At 50.5% G+C, this 17,660-nt stretch overlaps 3 protein-coding genes across 3 annotated transcripts in view; 1 reads left to right on the top strand and 2 right to left on the bottom strand.

The window, feature by feature from the left end:
• Window positions 1-412: 412 nt before the first annotated feature.
• ART1 (ADP-ribosyltransferase 1) lies at window positions 413-4,362 on the bottom strand. The gene is made up of 4 exons (XM_047070268.1): window positions 4,300-4,362; window positions 3,230-4,010; window positions 2,069-2,110; window positions 413-492 (listed from the first exon to the last, which is right to left on the bottom strand). The coding sequence occupies exons 1-4, from the start codon at window positions 4,360-4,362 to the stop codon at window positions 413-415; spliced, it is 966 nt and encodes a 321-aa protein (XP_046926224.1).
• An 8,573-nt stretch (window positions 4,363-12,935) lies between these two features.
• ART5 (ADP-ribosyltransferase 5) lies at window positions 12,936-15,545 on the top strand. The gene is made up of 4 exons (XM_047070256.1): window positions 12,936-13,028; window positions 13,988-14,717; window positions 15,325-15,357; window positions 15,442-15,545. The coding sequence occupies exons 1-4, from the start codon at window positions 12,936-12,938 to the stop codon at window positions 15,543-15,545; spliced, it is 960 nt and encodes a 319-aa protein (XP_046926212.1).
• Window positions 15,546-16,478: 933 nt separating this feature from the next.
• The window catches only part of XNDC1N (XRCC1 N-terminal domain containing 1, N-terminal like), a 38,719-nt gene continuing 37,537 nt past the window's right edge, over window positions 16,479-17,660 (bottom strand). The window contains exon 25 of the mRNA XM_047071680.1: window positions 16,479-16,960. Coding sequence (XP_046927636.1) covers window positions 16,581-16,960 — 380 coding nt within the window. The 3' untranslated portion in view covers window positions 16,479-16,580. The remainder of the gene's footprint in view (window positions 16,961-17,660) is intronic.

Below are 17,660 nucleotides of genomic sequence, written 5' to 3'. Positions count from 1 at the left end.
AGCCCAGCCAGGTGGGAGAAGTCAGAGAAGGCTTCTTGGGAGAGTGAATAGGAGCTTTCCAGGTGCACATGTGAGGCATTTGAGTAATACCAGCAAATGCTCTGGCCAAGTGCTTTCCTCCCCATTCCCCCCCAAACTAGTTTAACCTCCAAGTGAGTTGCTGCCTGTTGTAGAGACCCCCGTGTCTATTCAGTGTCTCATTCTTAGAGCCTTGGCTAAGGCTCAGTCCTCAGATTCCCTTATTTCTCCATCAGCAGGCCTGGCAGCTACCAACGTCCCAGAGTTCCCAGCAGATGGAGTTACCATGGATCCTGGCTGCCTTTAAAGCACACATGTGGCCAACATCCCCATGTTGGGTAGAGGCAGCAGGCAGGGCTGTTCAGTGTTGGAAGGATGATGGGAGGCCTGGAGTCTACGGAAAGGTTCCTCTGACAAGGAGCCAGAGTGGCAGTAGGAGGGACCAGACTGCAGAAATGGGGCCTTGACTCATGGCTGTGGGAAAAACAGAGGCAGAGAGAGAAGTTTTCAGGGTAAAATGAGGTACATAAATAAGACGAAGAGGAGCGAGCAGAGTGAGCTGGAAACACAGACACACAAAGTGTGATGGGAGCCAGAGATGCAGAGATGCAGAGCATGGATTCAGGGAGGAGGGTAGGCAGATGAAAGAGCCCCAGTTCCCCTTCCAGAGGTCACTAGGTTGGTCTATGCCCCTGCCCCCTACTGAGACAAATGAGGCATCACAGAGTGGGTTGAACAAGGGGAAGAGATATGATGAGAGCTCTAGTGATGCTCATCTTTGCCCCTCTGCCCAACCCCTGATAGAAGTACTGATGGACCAGGGGGAATCCTTAACTTGTCCAGTGCTTGAAATGACATTACCAGAACTCAAGTTGGTTGGAGCCTGGAGATATGGCTTCTGACCCTGGCTCTGCCACTGACTCCTTCTGTCACCTTGGGCAAGTCATTTCTGTCTCTGGGTCTCCTTTACTATATAATGAAGGTAATACTCCCTGTTCTTCCTCCTTCCAATAGTTTATTGTACAGTAAGGATAAAATAAGATGGTGTCTGGAGAGAAATGGGGACCAGGTAGTGTGATGGTTCAGAGTGTGGCTCTAGAGCTGGGCTCTCTGGACCCCACCCCTTATTAGCTGTGTGTGTAGGACTGGTTGCTTCACTTCTCTGGGACTTAGTTCCCTCATCTGTAGAACAAGGGTGATGATAGTACCTACCCCACTGGGTCATGGTGAGGATTCATGGCGTGGTGTGCCTGGAGCATGGTGTGGGACTGTGTAGTGGAGAATGGTGGGAATAAAGTAGATGCTAGGCCCCCCTCCTTCCCACTGTTCACAGAGCCCTGGAGGAGGGAAGAGGGACCTGAGGGGGATAAGTGGCTAGAGTTTCTTTCTTGGGAAGGGCCTATTCCAGTTGGTTCCCCTGGAAAAGCCCCTTCCCACCTAGAGAAGTGGTGGCTTAGACAGGCCCTGGAATAGTGGGTATTCAAGGGAAGAAGAGTCACAACTGAAAGGGACCTGGGGATCATCTAGTCTAATATGCTTATTATACAGATAGGAAAACTGAGGCCCAGAGAGAGCGAGTGATCACAGAGAAAGGGCAGAGCTCAGATGAGATCCCAGGTCTCCAGCACCCCAGACCTGACCTCAACCTTGGAAGGTGGTCTACAGGAGCCCTGAGGTTAGTAATAGAGACAGTGGGTTCTGCAGCTGAAGGAGAAGGCCCAGAGAGGACTTTAGGAGTGGTCCCTTCCCTTCATCCCCTCACTGCAACCTGGATCTCTCTGGTGCATGATCATTGACCTTCTGTGAAGGAGAGGGCCCCATACTTGGGGGCAGGTGTATCAGCTTGCATGACTACTGCCCCATACACACATCTATGTCCTCTAAGAGAGGTTAGCAACCCCCACAGGTGTCTGCTTAAGAGAGTTTACTTGTTTTGATTAAAAGAGGGTTGTTTTCCTTTCAAGAGTGACATGCATTCAGGAGGGGAGTCCAACCCCAGGGCACCCTGCTCATCCTTGATCTGAGGCCCACATAGGCTTGCAGCTCTTACCTGAGTTATCCAGACGGCAGGGCCCAGACTTGCACTGCTTATCTGTAGGGAAGAAACAGTAAATAATCAAAGTCTCAATAGCTCTCAGGTCAGGAAAGAACCCCCAAACCCTGTGGTCCATCCCCAACTCATTCAAGGAGAAGCTGATACATTTTCTTCTAACTCTGCTTCCTTATGATGGGACCTCCTTTGCCTACATTTGACTTGACCCATGAGCAGCAGAGCCAGAAGGGAGCCAGCCCTCAAAGCCAGGGTCTATTCTGGGTACCCTCCTGCTTCCTTGGCCTGTAGCTTTGCCTCATCTCTCCCTCTCCCATGCCTTGTCCCAGCCAAGGAGGCACTAGTTTATGTATTTTGCATGTCTTTTTCATCTTCCATTAACTCATGCAAGCTCATGGTGCTGTCCAAGGTGAGAATGGTAGCCATACTGGACTTTCTCCTATCTTAGATGTGGTCCACAGTTCCAGGCAACAACCTGCTTCTAATTATGCAAATTAGGCCTCACAAGCCCCTGGGCATCATTCGGCCAGGACCAGTAACCCCCAACCCCTTCAGATATTAAGAACGTGAGGCTGGCCTCATGATTCCATCTCTGGCCAGTCCTGGAGGATAGACAGGAAGAGTATCTGAGACCTGCCACAGCCTGAGCTGGAACTTTGGGGCACAGACCCTAACGGCTATCTTACCACCCACCTGCACCCCTAACCCAGCACACACGACAGCACAGGATTTCCATTCAGCCGAATGCATGTGTTCCTCTTGGAAGCTGAGGTTGGGGCTCTTAATCAGACCCGGCATCAATGGTCTGGGTGTCAGTGCTATGGCCAGAAATTAATTGCCTTCCAGCTTCCAGCTGGGAGAAAAGCCTGACCAGTTCTGTTTGGCTCTCAAATGTCCATAGACACCTGTCTTGGTCAGAAAACCCTCTTCAACCTCCCAGCAGGCAAGTGGCCAGCTCTGGCTTAAGCACCTCCAGGGACAAGCGTCCTACTACCTCAGAAGCTTGTCTCCCCTTAGATGCAAGGGGGTGGAGGGGCAGAGGGACAGGACTGGGTCCCCCTTACTATTAATTTATTTGTAATATTTGTGTATGTATCCCCTGAAAACAGAAGGGGAGGCCCATCTTCTGCATAGATGCTGACCAGTGCATCCCCTGCTCACCTTTAATGTACTCACAGTTGTATGTGCTGCGCTTGCCCAGGGCCCGGAGGTAAATGCGGGCAGGGCCCTGGGTTGGTCTGCTGGCATTGATTACCTGGAAGGTCTCAAAGGGGGGGATCAGCACCTCATCCTCCCCAGGGAAGAAGGAGTAGCCCTTGATAGGTGCCCCAAGGCAGGTCCAGATGCCAAAGAAGGTGTCCTCCCCAAACTGCTGGGCTGCAACATTCTGTAGGGAGGCGGAGGCAAATCCTCCCAGCCTTACGGTGGCTCCAGGTGCTGCTGGCCGGAAGCGCAGGCCATGCACCCCTCGGAACACCTGGCGGCACTGGGGTGAACGCTGGCCCCTACCCAGCAGCTGCAGGGCCTCGGTCAGCAGGAAATGGAGTGTCTTGAAGGAGAAGTGGTGGAGGTAGGAGGCTCGGGAGCGGCCCGCCTCCCGCACGGCTGCGTTGAACTGCTTGTGCAAGGGGCTGTTGGCTGTGTAGGCCAGGAGGGCCACCCCATGCTCATCGCGGAAGCCAGGGGGTGGCAGGGGCAGCCGGGTAGGGCTGGGGCCCCACTCTGGTCCCCAGGCCTGGCGCTCCTGCCACTGGCTGCTTGCCAGTGCCCAGCCGTCAGCATACACTTTGTTGGCCTGGAACTCTGTTTGGTTGAGATCCGGGAGGGCAGCTGTCATGGCTGCTGCACAGCCAGCATACTGGTCATCAAAGGAGGCTGGGGCCATATCCAGGGGCATTTCTTGAGAGAAGAGGTCTCGTTGAGTGATGGGGTGGCTCTGGGCCTGAGGGAGAGGGAGCAGTAAGGACTGAGAGGATGAGCCTCAGGAGAATGGGAGCCTGTCACCAAATTTCTCTACTTAGATGATGACGCTGAGAGCCCCAAACACACCTGGAGGGGAAGGGGATTGGGAACGACTAGCTGCAGAGACCAGGGTCTGGGACTGTCCCCTCGGGCTGGGCAAGCCCCAAAGGAAGCATCAGTCGTTCTCTCCTCCCATGGCTCCTCACAGAAAGCTGACAACTCAGCCAACAACTGCCTGCTGACATGGGGACAGTGGAGGATAACCATACCTGAAGTGCTTCCATGAGGCCCATGGATACAAGCAGCAGAGACACCATGGCAGGAGGCTGCATGTTGGAGGTAGCCCTAGACAAGTTACTATCTCTCTTTGGGTCTCAGTTTCTTCATCTAGAAAATGAGAATGTTAATATGTAATTTCATAAACATTAATTGACACCTAATCTGTGCCACTCCCAGTGCTTGGCACAGAGTCACAACATAGAAATGAAGGCTCGAGAGAGAGTAGACCCTTCTTGTTGGAACATAGGAATATGGGAGACTTCCTGGAGGAGGTGTTACCTGAACAAGGTCTTTCAGATAAATAGGAGAATAAGGCTTCAATCAGTGGAGACTGGGATAGGAAGATTGGCATTTGGGGTGGGAAAGGAGTCGTGGGTAGCAGAAATGAGAAGAGCAAAGGTGTTGAATGTAAAAAGTGAAAGACATTTTATCCAGCACGGCACAGCTTGCAGTGTGGGAATGTTGGGGCCGTTCGTGAAAGGTCCTGACTACCACAGTAAGAGGTCTGGGCTTCATCCAGTGGGGGATGTGAGGCTGGAACAGGGCAGATCCAGGACTGGTCACCTGGTGGGACCATGGCAGTACTCCAGGTATAAGATCCAGCCATCCTCCCCTCCTGCAGTCCTGGTGCCAACTGAGCCCTCCTCCCCTAAGCCCTCGATTGCTTCCAGGGCAGGGACAGATGTAGACCCCCCAGGTGGTAAAGGAGAGGGGCTGGGAGTTGGGGAGAGGATGAGATGGGGAGTGAGGCTCCAAGAAGGCAGAGTCCAGCTTGGGGTAAGGATTGGAGCAGACAGTCTCTCCGTGTCCTCTCTCACTCTTAACTGTGCTTGCTGTTACCATGACAGTAGTATCCTTTCGGACCTTTTTCTGTGCACATGCAAGTAATTTAATATTTAAATATGCATACACACCTAGTTTTCTGTACACAGGCTGCTTTTGGTTTTTATTTTCTTTTTTTTCAAAAAGGAAAAGGAACATGCCTTTTCATGTTTCACATACATCTCCTGTAACCTTTTTTCCAGGAAACAATGTATCAAGGACTTCCTTCCACATCATACATTCATATCTACCTTATTCATTATAATGGCAGCAGGGGATTTCATAATATAGCTAAACGATAGTTTGTTCAACTGTTTTCTTCTGGGCACACATTTTTTTTGTAACTTTTTGACATTTTTGACATTACACATAATACTTTATGAACATCCATGCATGTAAATCCTTATCTACTTATGGGCATATTTTTATAGGAAAGATCAAGAAGTGATATAATGTTGAAAGGATATGAATTGTTGTTTATTTGGCACTGCTAAATTACCACCCAGAGGTACTAGTTTGCCCTTCCGCAACAGTGAATGAGAGTGGCCTTTTCTCTATGTCTTTGCCAGTTCTAGTTATTATGATCTCTCTCTCTCTCTCTTTTTTTTTTTTTTTTTTTTTTTTTTTTTTGAGAGCGAGAATCCCAAGAGCACTCCATGCTCAGTGCAGAGCCCAGCAGGGTCTTGATCCCACGACTCTGGGTTCATGACCTGAGCCGAAATCAAGAGTCAGCCTCTCAGCTGACTGAGGATATCTATTTTCTCATTCACATTTCTGCTTACTAACAGGATCAATCTTGACTTTAATGTTTAATGTTTTAAAGGTTTAAGTTTTTTAAATCTTTTTAAAAAATATTTAAGAGAGAGAGAGAGAGAGAGAGAGCAAGCCAGGGGAGGGGCAGAGAGGGAGAGAGAGAATCCCAAGCATGGAGCCTGATGTGGGGCTCAACTTTACGAACTGTGAGATCATGACCTGAGCCAAGATAAAGAGCCAGACGCTTAACTGACTGAGCCACCCAGGTGCCTCTAAAGGTTTAATTTTTTTTTAAAGTAATACATTTTCATTGTTCAGAATTTAAATAGTCCAAAAGGCACACAATAAAATATCTTTCTCTTGCTAATTCCTCACTCCATCTCCCCAGAGGCAACCAACATTCCCATTTTCTGTGTATCCTTCTAAAGATACTCTATGCACATATAAGCAAATTCAAAGATATTTCTATTTTCCTTCTTATACACAAATGGTAAAACAGTCAGTGGTTCTTTGAGAATCTGATGAAAGGTGAAACGTCTCCTCAGAAAATGGAGGGGCATCTGGGTGGCTCAGTCGGTTAAGTGTCCAACTTCTGCTCAGGTCATGATCTCACAGCTCATGGGTTCAAGCCCTGCACCAGGCTCTGTACTGACAGCTCAGAGCCTGGAGCCTGCTTCATATTCTGTGTCTCCCCCTCTCTCTGCCCTTCCCCTACTCATGCTCTGTCTCTCTCTCTCTCTCAAAAATAAACATTAAACTTTTAAAAAATCAAATGGATGTATGTACCCCCACCCAATGTTACATAAATTTCAGGTGGTTATGTCTCTGCCCCCAGTCTCATTCAGGTTAAGCATCCCTGTTCTATAATCTGAACTTTGATGGTTCAGCCCACCCACAAGTCCACACACAGGGGCAGTGGATAGTTCTCGTGCATGCTGATACCTCAGCTTATGCTGAGCTTCCCACCTCTAGTTTTCCATGTTATTTTTGTGCCCAAGACTTTCTTCATCACCCTGTAAACTTGCTCAGGGCAACCCAAAAGTGCAGGGGATTTAATGTTCCCAGGGACAACCCTTAACCAAGGAAGAATGGTAGTCAGATTCCCTTTCCCACAGAGGGTACCAGTGGGATTAAGCCCCAGTTGACCACAGTGGTCACAGTGTGCTCATTAACGCACTTTTTTTGGGGAGGGGGCGCTTTTCTCTTCTCCATCCCACTTTGCCACTTTTTAAATTTTATTTAATGTAATTTGTTGTCAAATTGGCTTACAACACCCAGTGCTCATCCCAACAAGTGCCCTCCTCAATGCCCATCACCCACTTTCCCCTCTCCCCCACCCCCCATCAACCCTTAGTTTGTTCTCTGTACTTAAGAGTCTCTTATGGTTTGCCTTCCTCCCTCTCTGTTTGTAACTATTTTTCCCCCTTCCCTTCCCCCATGGTCTTCTGTTAAGTTTCTCAAGATCCACATATGAGTGAAAACATGATATCTGTCTTTCTCTGACTGACTTATTTCACTTAGCATAATACTTTATCCATTCATCAGTTGATGGACATTTAGGCTCTTTCCATAATTTGGCTATTGTTGAAAGCGCTGCTATAAACATTGGGGTACATGTGCCCCATCCACTTTGCCACTTTTAAACTTGTACTTTCTGGGATCAACTTACAAATAAGCTCACTACACCCAAGTCCTTGTCTCTGGATTGGCTTTTGGGAGACTCTAAACCAAGAGAGGGGGTCTTTTGGGGTCACAAATCATCAGAATGTGGCCCAGAACTGTTCTATTAGCTTGGACCCTAGAATGATCATATAAGCAGCAGACGTGAGCCCAGCCAGCAAAAAGCTGAGGCAGACTGGCAGCTTGAAGCAGAGCAGCCTAAGCAAACTCACTTTAGATTAGACAATCTATAGTCGGCCCAAAAACCTGTGAACATGTGAATAAACCTTTGCGTGCCATGAGATTTTATGGTACAGAGCAAAATGGCTATGCAGCAAAACCTCACTAGGCCAACTCTATCTCTTGCCATCTCTCTGTTGCCCTTGTTTCTATCCTCATCTCTACCCTGCAGAGACAAGGCAAGAAAAGAGAGAGTTCATAGGCTTGGGATAGGAAAGTATGAGTTCTGAAGTGAGAGTGAGGACCTTGAATCATGTGGCCTAAGATACTAGCAGTGAGGATGGACCCAGAGTCATTAGGTATAATTTACTGGACATGGTGTCTGATGGGATACAGGGGGTGCAACAGAGGGAAAAATCAAGGATGACATACAGATTCCATACTCCAGTCTGCTAACAGAGGAGGAGCAGAGACACTTTAAAAGCTCATTTTGCCCATCCCAGCACATGATAGGTGCTCAATACAAAATGAATGAATAATCAGGTTTAGAGGAAAAACGGTGAGTTCAGTTTGGCATGTGTGGACTCTCAAGGGGCAAATGTCCAAGGGATAGAAGAATGGACAATAAGATGAGACATTTGAGAGTCATGGGTGTATTGAAGTCAGAGAAGACATAAGATCCCCAGGGAAAGGAAAAAGAGGGCTGAGAAGCAAAGAAAAAGCTGCCTGAAGCCAAAGCACAGGCAGACCAAGACATCTTGGGTTTCTAGAGGCTCTTCACTTGGGTCTCATGAAGTACCCTGGTATTCTTGTGATAATTTCCTCTTTAAATTTTTTTTAAATTTTTATTAATGTTTATTTATTTTTGAGAGAGAGAGAGAGGGAGAGAGGCAGGCAGAGAGAGAGGGAGACCCAGAATCAGAAGCAGGCTCCAGGTTCCGAGCCATCAGCACAGAGACGGATGCGGGGCTTGAACTCATGAGCCATGAAATCATAACCTGAGCCAAAGTCGGACGCTCAACTGACTGAGCCACCCAGGCACCCCAATAATTTCCTCTTTAGGTTTTATCTAGCTTGCCATTGAAAGAGTCTCATATAATATACCATCTCTGTTATTCACCCAGTCACCCAAAATGGTCACTTCATTCATCAAACACTAAATTAGTTGCCATCTAATCACCATATGGATCCATCCTAGAAACTCCACCCCCACATCCCTTGCCATGGCTGAGGTCTGCCCCTGCCTCCTCCCTGATCTCCCTGCCTCAGCTGTCACCCCTGCTAATCCACCCTCCACAGAGCAGGGAGAACAATGTTTCTAAAGCACAGCTGGTCAGGTTGCTTACCTGCTTAAAACCTTGTGTGCCAAACCTAACTGGAAGAAATATTTCAAAATACAGAGTAAAAATGCAGAGATGAAAATTATGAGGGAATACATGAGAACACATCTAGAAAGGAAAAAAAGCAACAAAACACAACTTCCTTCCTTACCCTCAGGACAGAATCCTCCTCATGCTGGCATTTGAGGTGCTCTGTGACCTAGCCCTCCGTGACCTCTTCAGCCTCGTGCTTGGCTTCTCCAGTACAGAACAAAGTTCCAGGTGAGGCTCCACTTCTTCCCTCCCCGTGGCTCTGCACACATTGCCATCTGCTGGGGATGCCCTTCTCCTTGCTACCCACCTTTCAAGGCTTAACTCAGGGGTCCCCTTCACCAGGGAGTCTTCTGATGACTCTGTGCTCTTAAATCACCCTGTGCTTCCCTCTGTCACTGTCCTAATCGTACTGTGTTGCCCTTATGTGTCTGTTTCCCCTCCTGGCCTGTGAGTTTCTTGAAGGCAGGGACCAGCTATGACCTGTTCTGTGTCCCCAGAGCTTAACCCAAGGCAGCCACAGATGAGGCCACCTGGAATGTTTGCTGAGAGTCTGAGAGGCTTTCTAGGTGCAGCTAACAGTGTAGACCACTGCAGAACAGGTAGTTTGATGACTTTGGTGAGCAGTGTTTGGGGGAATGGGGTGGGGCCAGAATGATGGGGAGGTCATGGGAGGCAAGGAAGTGGAGGCACTGGGCAACCCCTTATATCCCACCTGCCCTTCTGTTTTTCCTCTCATCCTGTTCAGGGTACTTGTCATTTCTCCTTATCCAGACCCTCACTGAACATTTCCTTTTGGGGATGTGACTCTTAAGTCCCTTCCCAGGAACCCCTAAGTTTCTCAATGCCCCAAGCCTCCCTAGGTATCCTAAACCTCTCCATAAAAGGGGCTACGGTCTGAATATCTGTGTTCCCCCCAAATTCATATGTTGAAATCCTAATACCTGCTGTGATGGCTTTAGAAGGTGGATCTTTTAGGATGTAATAAGTTCATGAGGGTGGAGCCCTCATGAATGGGATTAATGTTCTTTATCAAAGAGACCCCACAGAGCTCCCTAGCCCCTTTTACCATATGAAGACATAGTAAGAAGGTGCCAGTTATGAGCCAGAAAGAGAGTCTTCACCCGACCATGCTGGCACCCTGGTCTCAGACTTTCAGCCTCCATAACTATGAGAAATGTTTGTTTATAAGTTATGCAGTCTGGGATATTTTATAGCAACCTGAACAGACTAAAAGTTTCCCTGAAACTGTTCCTAACTCCTGAAACTCCACCATCAATACCCCAAATTTCCCCTTTAAAAGAGTCTTTCCCTGCCCTGTGCCCAGGAGGAGGGCGGTGTGCCCCTTACCTAGGCCTTCTCCAGGGAAGCTGGTGTTGGTCTTCTGCGATGGCCACCAGGGGAGAGGGAAGGCAGGTTTCACCTTTATACTGTCAGTCCCTCACCCCCTGTCCCCACACAGCTGCTCAGAAATGTGACACTCCCCCATCTATTTCTGGATGTCTCCTCAAGGCTTGGGAACACTAGCCTCTGCCCAGTCTGCCCTGGGCCTGTGCTCCTCCCATGTAAAAGGGAACCCCTGAAGCCAGAGAGAAGGTGGGCTGAGGCATCGAGGATCCAGGCTGGAATGACTGTCTCCCCATTGGGTTTGGTCCTGTGCACAGCACCCCTGTCCTCGGTATCTTTTACATTTTCATTTTATTCCTTTTATGTGAGCATGGAGACTCACCTAACATGCCAGGAGAGATTCCCAGATTAAGGTGGCTGGGTCTGGCCAGCACTGATTTGCTAGGTGATCTTAAAGGACTTTCTGCTTCTGCCTCAGGGCCTCTGCTTAGTGACTAGATTTGATTCCATCTCTTGGGGCCTTTCTTGGATTTCCATATTTGGGGATGGGGAAAGTACTTGCATCAGAGAGGACAAAACTCTGATCCACTAGATCTGATACCAAGGACTTGTTTCAGCAAGCCTACCCATCCCAGACAGTATCTTCTGTTCCAACAGCAAATGCTGAGGGTCCTCCAGGGACAGAGGCAGCCAGGATACACAGGCAAGATGCTGTTTTTCATAGTCATGGTAGACAATAGAGAAACTCCTGATTTTCTAATCTAGTTGAGCTTTGGGATAGTCGGTCTCATTGGAAGGGGACAAGAGTACTTGTCTTTTTTAATTATTATTTAAGTTTATTTATTTTGAGAGAGAGAATGTGCACAAGCAGCGGCGGGGGATGGGCAGAGAGAAAGGGAGAGAGAGAATCCCAAGCAGGCTCCATGCTGTCAGCGCAGAGCCCAACACAGGGCTTGAACTGGTGAATGGTGAGATCATGACCTGAGCTGAAAAAGAGTCAGATGCTTAACTGACTGAGCCACCCAGGTGCCCCAAGAGTAGTTGTCTGGCAGCTGTGTTTGCCTGACAAGTGTTCTAGTTTTTTGGGATGCCACTCCTTCCATCTACCTCCCCACATCTCTCCAAGCCTGTATACACAGTTTGTCTATTTGGGGCTATAGGAAGGAATTTGGGAGAAAGCAGGATTCTTGATGAAGGAAATTCTTTATTTGGGGGGCAGCCTGAGGGGATGGGGCAGCAGGGATGGGGCTAAGTGAGTGAGCCAGACCAGGATGGAGGCCCTGTGGTTAAGTCTAACCTTGTAGGCCCACTTTCGCCCCCGCAAGCAGCAGGAAGCATCTCTTTAAATCCTGACATTTGAGACCCCCCCCCCCCCCAATTCCCATGGCCACTGTGAGAGTAACCCTCTCACCCCCAGCGGCTCAGGCTGCCAGAAAGCTGTCCCCAGAGCTGCTTACTGATTCCTCAGCTGGCCACTTCTCCCATTACCTATGATTTGGCATCCAAAACTCAGAGCCAGGTTATTTATAGACAGGCCCGCAGCAGGGGAGGGGAAAGGCTAGTGTTTATAAACATGGGGTCACCTGAGTCTAAGAGGTCCAGAGAGGGAGGGTCTGGGGAGAAGTGGTACTGGCCCCTGAGGCTGTGAGATAGCTCTGCATCTGGTCCCACCCCACTAAAGGGAAGGGGAACGATGGGTGCCGCTCAGAGGTCCGACCACAAACGCTCCAACATTTGGGCCATATGCAAATATCATGCAAATCAGCAAATGCACCAGCGGAGACTTTCTGGTGGGCGGGACCCGCGTGGGCCTCCCCGGCGTAGTGGTCTGGGAGGTGGGGCCCAGCCAGGTCAGGGCCCACCTGAGGAAGAGGCAAGTCTCACAAGTCTCACAAGTCTCACAAGTCCCTCCCTCATCCCTGGCCTCGCTCGGAGCCAAAGTGGATTCTGGAGAAAGACCTCGCAGTCCTAGGGGTAGGGAGGTACGCCCCTCGGCCCCTTCCCACGCCACACCCGCTGCCCCCACCCCGTGTCCGTTGTTGGAGAAGAGAGGTGTCAGGTTACCGCCGCGGGGGCTATAGTTAGCCGCGGGACTTTGTTGATCGGCTGGACTCCCGGGACAGCGCAGCGCCCGCCCGGACTTGAGCCCCCTGCCTCCTGCCCGAGCTATCAGCGCCCCTTCCCGCTCTCGCCCCTGCAACTTCCAGGTGGGTTCCCCGGCCTCCCTCCCCCTCCCTTGTCCGGGCGAAACCAAATAACGGCTCCACCTTTACCATCGCAAGAAGGTCCCCGAGCAGAAGACGCTGAGCTTGGGGGCGACTGGGAACTTGGGGAGCGGAGCCCTGGGGTTTTGCGGAGGACAATTAAATCTAAAGCCCCGCCCACTCCTTTAGGCCCGCCCCTAGCCCCGCCCACGCCCTCCTGGACTGTATCCTGAAAGGGGGCACTTCACACCCGAGGAACGGACCCAGGTCTTTGCCCCCAGCCCATCGCCAATGGTGCCCTCGACATCTGGACCTCGCTTTCCTGAGTCTCCCCCCAAAACGATGCTGGTGGCTCTGCTGATGGCTCTCCATGCCCTCTGGCAGGTAACTGGGGGAAGCTTCTCCCACCACAAGGGGAACAAACAGTTCAGGGGCAGACCAAAAAGAGGTGGACTGGGGGGCTGACTCTTCAAAAATCTCTCCCAGGGACTCTTGTCTAGGATCCCGGTCCTCTTAATCTTCTTCTTCTCAGGAACCTCCATCGCTGCAGGCAGCCCCAAGTTCCCATTCTCTCTCCCAGAATCCTCACCTCCACCCACTGGTCCTCCTAGGATCCTCCTTCCTTCATATCATTCCTCCCCACTTCCTGTCTGCCACCACAGGCGCAGCCCAGGCAAAGCGGCTTGGGCTACCTGTGCGCTGCCCTCCTGCAGCTCCTCCTAGACCAGGGCTTGACCTCCTCCATACACCCCACCCCATGTTTGGAAAAATGGGCTTCTAAAGCAGGAGAAGACTCAGGAGTCTCAGAGCTGACAGTGTCTTGGTGTTGTGGCATGAGGGGGGAAGAGAATCTAAGGATGGAGGCAGGGTCAGGTCACTGGACATTGGCTGTATATTTGTATATCACCTGAATACTGATCTTAGAGCCAGAACAGTGCTTGGAAGTCATCTAGCCCCACTTCCTACCAGGTACAAGAACTTCTCTAATGACAAAATGACCCCATCATGTTGTACAGAAGTGAAGATCTATATGCTGTCCTCACAATATCCCTGTGAGGTAGAAAGTATCCTCAGTTTATACGTGGAGAGCCCATAAAAGTTAAAGAGACATACACAAGATCCCACAGCTAGTAAATGGGGAAGTCTGCATTTGAACCCATGTCTGTCGACTGCAGTGGCTGTGCTATTTAAGCCCTTGAACTCTTGCCAAATTGCATATACTATATATCTGGTCATAGAAATGAGATACTGTGTTTCTGAATTGATCTGCCACCAGGGCCCCTGTCCAGTGCTCTGAACTTCTATCCTTTCCTATGTGGCTCCTCTCTTTCCTACATCCATAGGCCCGGGCTGTTCCCATCCTGCCCCTGGGCCTGGCTCCAGACACCTTTGATGATGCTTACGTGGGCTGCGCAGAGGAGATGGAAGAAAAGGCAGCCCCTCTGCTGAAGGAGGAGATGGCTGGCCACGCCCTGCTGCGGGAGTCCTGGGAGGCAGCACGGGAGGCCTGGGAGCACAGGCGTCGAGGGCTCACCCTGCCCCCTGGCTTCAAAGCCCAGCACGGAATCGCCGTCATGGTCTATACCAACTCATCTAACACTTTATATTGGGAGCTGAACCAGGCTGTACGAACAGGCGGTGGCTCCCGGGAATTCTACATGAAGTACTTCCCCTTCAAGGCCCTGCATTTCTACTTGACCCGGGCCCTGCAGCTGCTGCAGGGCAGTGGGGGCTGCAGCAGGGGACCTGGGAAGGTGGTGTTCCGAGGCGTGGGCACCCTTCATTTTGAACCCAAGAGGCTGGGGGACTCTGTCCGCTTGGGCCAGTTTGCTTCCAGCTCCCTGGATGAGGCAGTGGCCCGCAGATTTGGTAATGCCACCTTCTTCTCTCTAAGGACTTGCTTTGGGGCCCCTATCCAGGCCTTATCTGTCTTTCCTGAGGAGCGCGAGGTGCTGATCCCCCCACATGAAGTCTTCTTGGTCACCAGGTTCTCCCAGGAAGGAGCCCAGAGCCTGGTGACTCTCTGGAGCTATAATCAGACCTGCAGCCACTTTAACTGTGCCTATCTGGGTGGTAAGCCATGCACGAGGGAAGCAGGACTGGTGGGATGGGTGAAACAAACCAGGATGCCCTTTCAGGAGACCCACTTGGTTAATGGGAAAGCTGAGGGCCAGAAGTCAGCTGTAATTACTATTCTCTGTGACTTGGGTTCTGCCAGCTCTTAAAAGGTCTTATAAGTGTTTTCTGGATCTATGAACATTCTCAGGTGATTCTGTAAATATTCTCAAAAGGTTCTATCTGCTGTATAGTCTGATTGACCAATAGAATCTGGTTAAGGAGATTGATAAGCAGAGGAAAGCGACGGGTGCTTCTTCAGATCTCAAGAGGCCCTGGGCTTAATGGGTTTGACAGGACACATATATGATGCTGTTCCTAAGTACTGAGGCAAGGACAGCATGGAGGAGTGGCTGGGGCCAGGGTGGAGCAGGGACAGATAAGCAAGCTGGAAAGATTTTCCAGGGGAAGAAAGAGGAAAGAAAGTCAGAAGTCAGCATTTTGGAGAAGGGAAAGCTGGATTGAGAAGGGGGAATGGCCCACGTGAGGACCTGGTAGGAAGGGAAGCTTGGGGTGTGAGGGTCTGTATCTACATGGAGGCCTCTCATGGTGCTATCTGTTGCAGGGGAGAAGAGGCGGGGCTGTGTATCTGTACAAAGTGAGTACTCTTTGCCCCCTCCCTCAGCTGCTTCAACTCCCCCTGGCCCTACTGACCCTTCACCTTCTTTTCTTCTCTCTTCAGCAGGACAGCCAGACTCCACCTCCCAGGAGGACTTCTCTCTACTCTCCTGGAAGACCCTGTTCTTGGCACCTAGGGGCTTCCAGATCTCAGGAGTTGGGCCCTGAAAGTTCAATATCTGCCACTTAGGAGTTCTGGGAACTGGTGACCTTCATGTGAAGAAGGGAGCTTCGAACAGCCTCGAAGCAAGAAAGTGGTTTCGGACATAGCCCTAGCAGCCACTTCCCCAGGGATGGGGACCCACCCAGCCATCTCTCTATCCAGCCATCTCCCCTCCCAACCAGGATGTGGGGGGATCTGAGGCCACGGCAGGGTGGAGGGAGCCCTGCTGTGTGGTGGTAGGGACTCCCTGGGACAAGCACGGGTAGTACTATGACGATCACTCAATTAAACAGTATTGCAGTGTGGTGACATCAAATTTCATGATTGGTTTATTCCATGAGACCAGACCATTTACTCTGCTCTAGCCTTGCCAGACTCAGAAACTGAGGGACTAAAAGGATGACTTCTTGATCCCTCCTAGACATGGTCTCCTATGCAGACCCCTGTCACATACCACAACTTGCAAACCAGAAACTTTAAGAGTCAGAGATTCCCCACAACCTCCAGGAAGGAAGGCAGAAAGGGAGAAAGGGAGGGAGGGAGAGAGGGAGGGAGGAAGGAAGGAAGGAAAGGGAGGGGAGGGAAGGGAAGAGGAGGGAAGGAAAGGAAGGAAGGGAGATGGATTCATCGCCCATTTGTCAGATGAGGAATGCAAAGCTAAGGAAAGAAGCAACTTGCTCAAGATCAAAGAGTTAGTATTAAAACCAGGCTCCCTGCCTCCCAGTCCAGAATCCTTTCCACTAATGATGTGAAGGAACTCAAGTAGGAGCCTAAACCCAAGATACCTGGGACCCCATAGCAAGACATTTGTCTGTCCTGCTCCCACAAGAGTCCATTTCAGGGACAAGGGAAAGGGATCTCAAAACGTGAAGAGACAGAGATCCTTACACTTTCTGGAGGCATCTGACATCCAGAACAGAAACTTTATTGAGGCAAGTAAAGCAGTACAGGCTTCTACTAAGTGACCCCTACCCTCACTTATCTAGGCTTCTCTACCTAGTAACAGAAGAAGGGACCCTCCCACTGCATCAGGACCCCCCTTAGATTCCCAAATCTTCCTCCTGGGGCAGGTCCCCAGCCGCCTCTGATTCTTGCTCCCTGTGCACTAACACGTGAGCTGGGGAGGAAGGGCCAGACTCTCCAGAAGCTGGAGTCCTAGCCCCTCCAGCATCCTGAAGCCCAGTTTCCGAAGATACCTGGGTCCCCACAAGCCCTGGCACTGTCAGCTCTGGGGTTTCAGGGATTGGGGGGCCCAGATTCTGGAAGCTGTTGCGCAGTCGGGTGATGTAGCGACTGAGGACGCTGGCACCTCCGGGTGGTCGGGGTGTCCCTCCCTCTTCCAGAGTCCGCCGCACACCAGCCACCTCACTTTGCAGTCGAGACACAGTCTTGGTCAGCTCTGTCAGTCTGTTGCCCAGGTCTGGGGGTGTGGGGGAAGGTATTGATGGGGATCATCTCAGAAGATGAGCGTGCCCTGAACCACTTCTACCCTCAACAGAATCTCAGGGGACATATGCCTGTGGGTCGTGGGTCCTGAGGGAGGAAAACTGGAGAAAGTGAGAGACTGGCTCGTGGGCTGGGGATCAGGAGCAGGCAGAGTCTGGGGCAGATGAATCTGAGTGGGGCTGAGGTGGCCATGAGTTTAGAAGATACAAAGAAGGAAAGGGATCCTCTCCCCAGAGAAGGGGTCAGGAATCACAGGGATGGGAAAGTTTTAATGGGTAGAGATTTGTGCCTCTACCCCTGTCAGCCCTGTTCCCATCTAACCATCCTCAGGGCCCAGTTTCAATTACACCTCTGCTTTCTCCCATTTCTGGTCCTCTATTCTTCTACCTTCCCAACAGCCTGTCAAAATAATAGGTGCTGTCTCTCTCTCTCTCTCTCTCTCTCTCTCTCTCTCTCTCTCCCCCCCCCCCTTGGGCTCCCATGGCAATTTGGGTCTCTCCTAGCTAAGCACTATCTGCCTACAAAGATGGTTTCTCTTTCTCACCAGACTGAAAGTTTCCCCTGTGTCTCTGCTTGACATAGTACCCCTTCCCTCCAAGATGAGGCTGGAACAAATGGAATGTAGTGGTGAATGGTGGTTGAGTGAGTGAATAAGTGAATGAGTGAATAATGAG

The sequence above is a fragment of the Lynx rufus genome, unplaced genomic scaffold (genome assembly GCF_022079265.1).
Source record: "Lynx rufus isolate CCGP_SWC_20201006 ecotype Redwood Valley unplaced genomic scaffold, mLynRuf1.p SCAF_9, whole genome shotgun sequence".
Lineage (NCBI taxonomy): Eukaryota > Metazoa > Chordata > Mammalia > Carnivora > Felidae > Lynx > Lynx rufus.
The sequence above is the reverse complement of the archived record's forward strand: the minus strand, read 5'-3'. Positions and strand labels throughout refer to the sequence as shown.

What these genes read in the sequence shown, in the direction of transcription:
- ART1 (XM_047070268.1), bottom strand. Translation starts at nt 4,362, where the DNA reads ATGCAGCCTCCTGCCATGGTGTCTCTGCTGCTTGTATCCATGGGCCTC. An exon ending in GCCTCATGGAAGCACTTCAG is followed by an intron (nt 4,011 to 4,299) that starts GTATGGTTATCC and finishes CCTCTCCCTCAG; the next exon opens with GCCCAGAGCCACCCCATCAC. An exon ending in CAACTGTGAGTACATTAAAG is followed by an intron (nt 2,111 to 3,229) that starts GTGAGCAGGGGA and finishes TCTTCCCTACAG; the next exon opens with ATAAGCAGTGCAAGTCTGGG.
- ART5 (XM_047070256.1), top strand. Translation starts at nt 12,936, where the DNA reads ATGGTGCCCTCGACATCTGGACCTCGCTTTCCTGAGTCTCCCCCCAAA. An exon ending in CTCTCCATGCCCTCTGGCAG is followed by an intron (nt 13,029 to 13,987) that starts GTAACTGGGGGA and finishes CTACATCCATAG; the next exon opens with GCCCGGGCTGTTCCCATCCT. An exon ending in GGGCTGTGTATCTGTACAAA is followed by an intron (nt 15,358 to 15,441) that starts GTGAGTACTCTT and finishes TTCTCTCTTCAG; the next exon opens with CAGGACAGCCAGACTCCACC.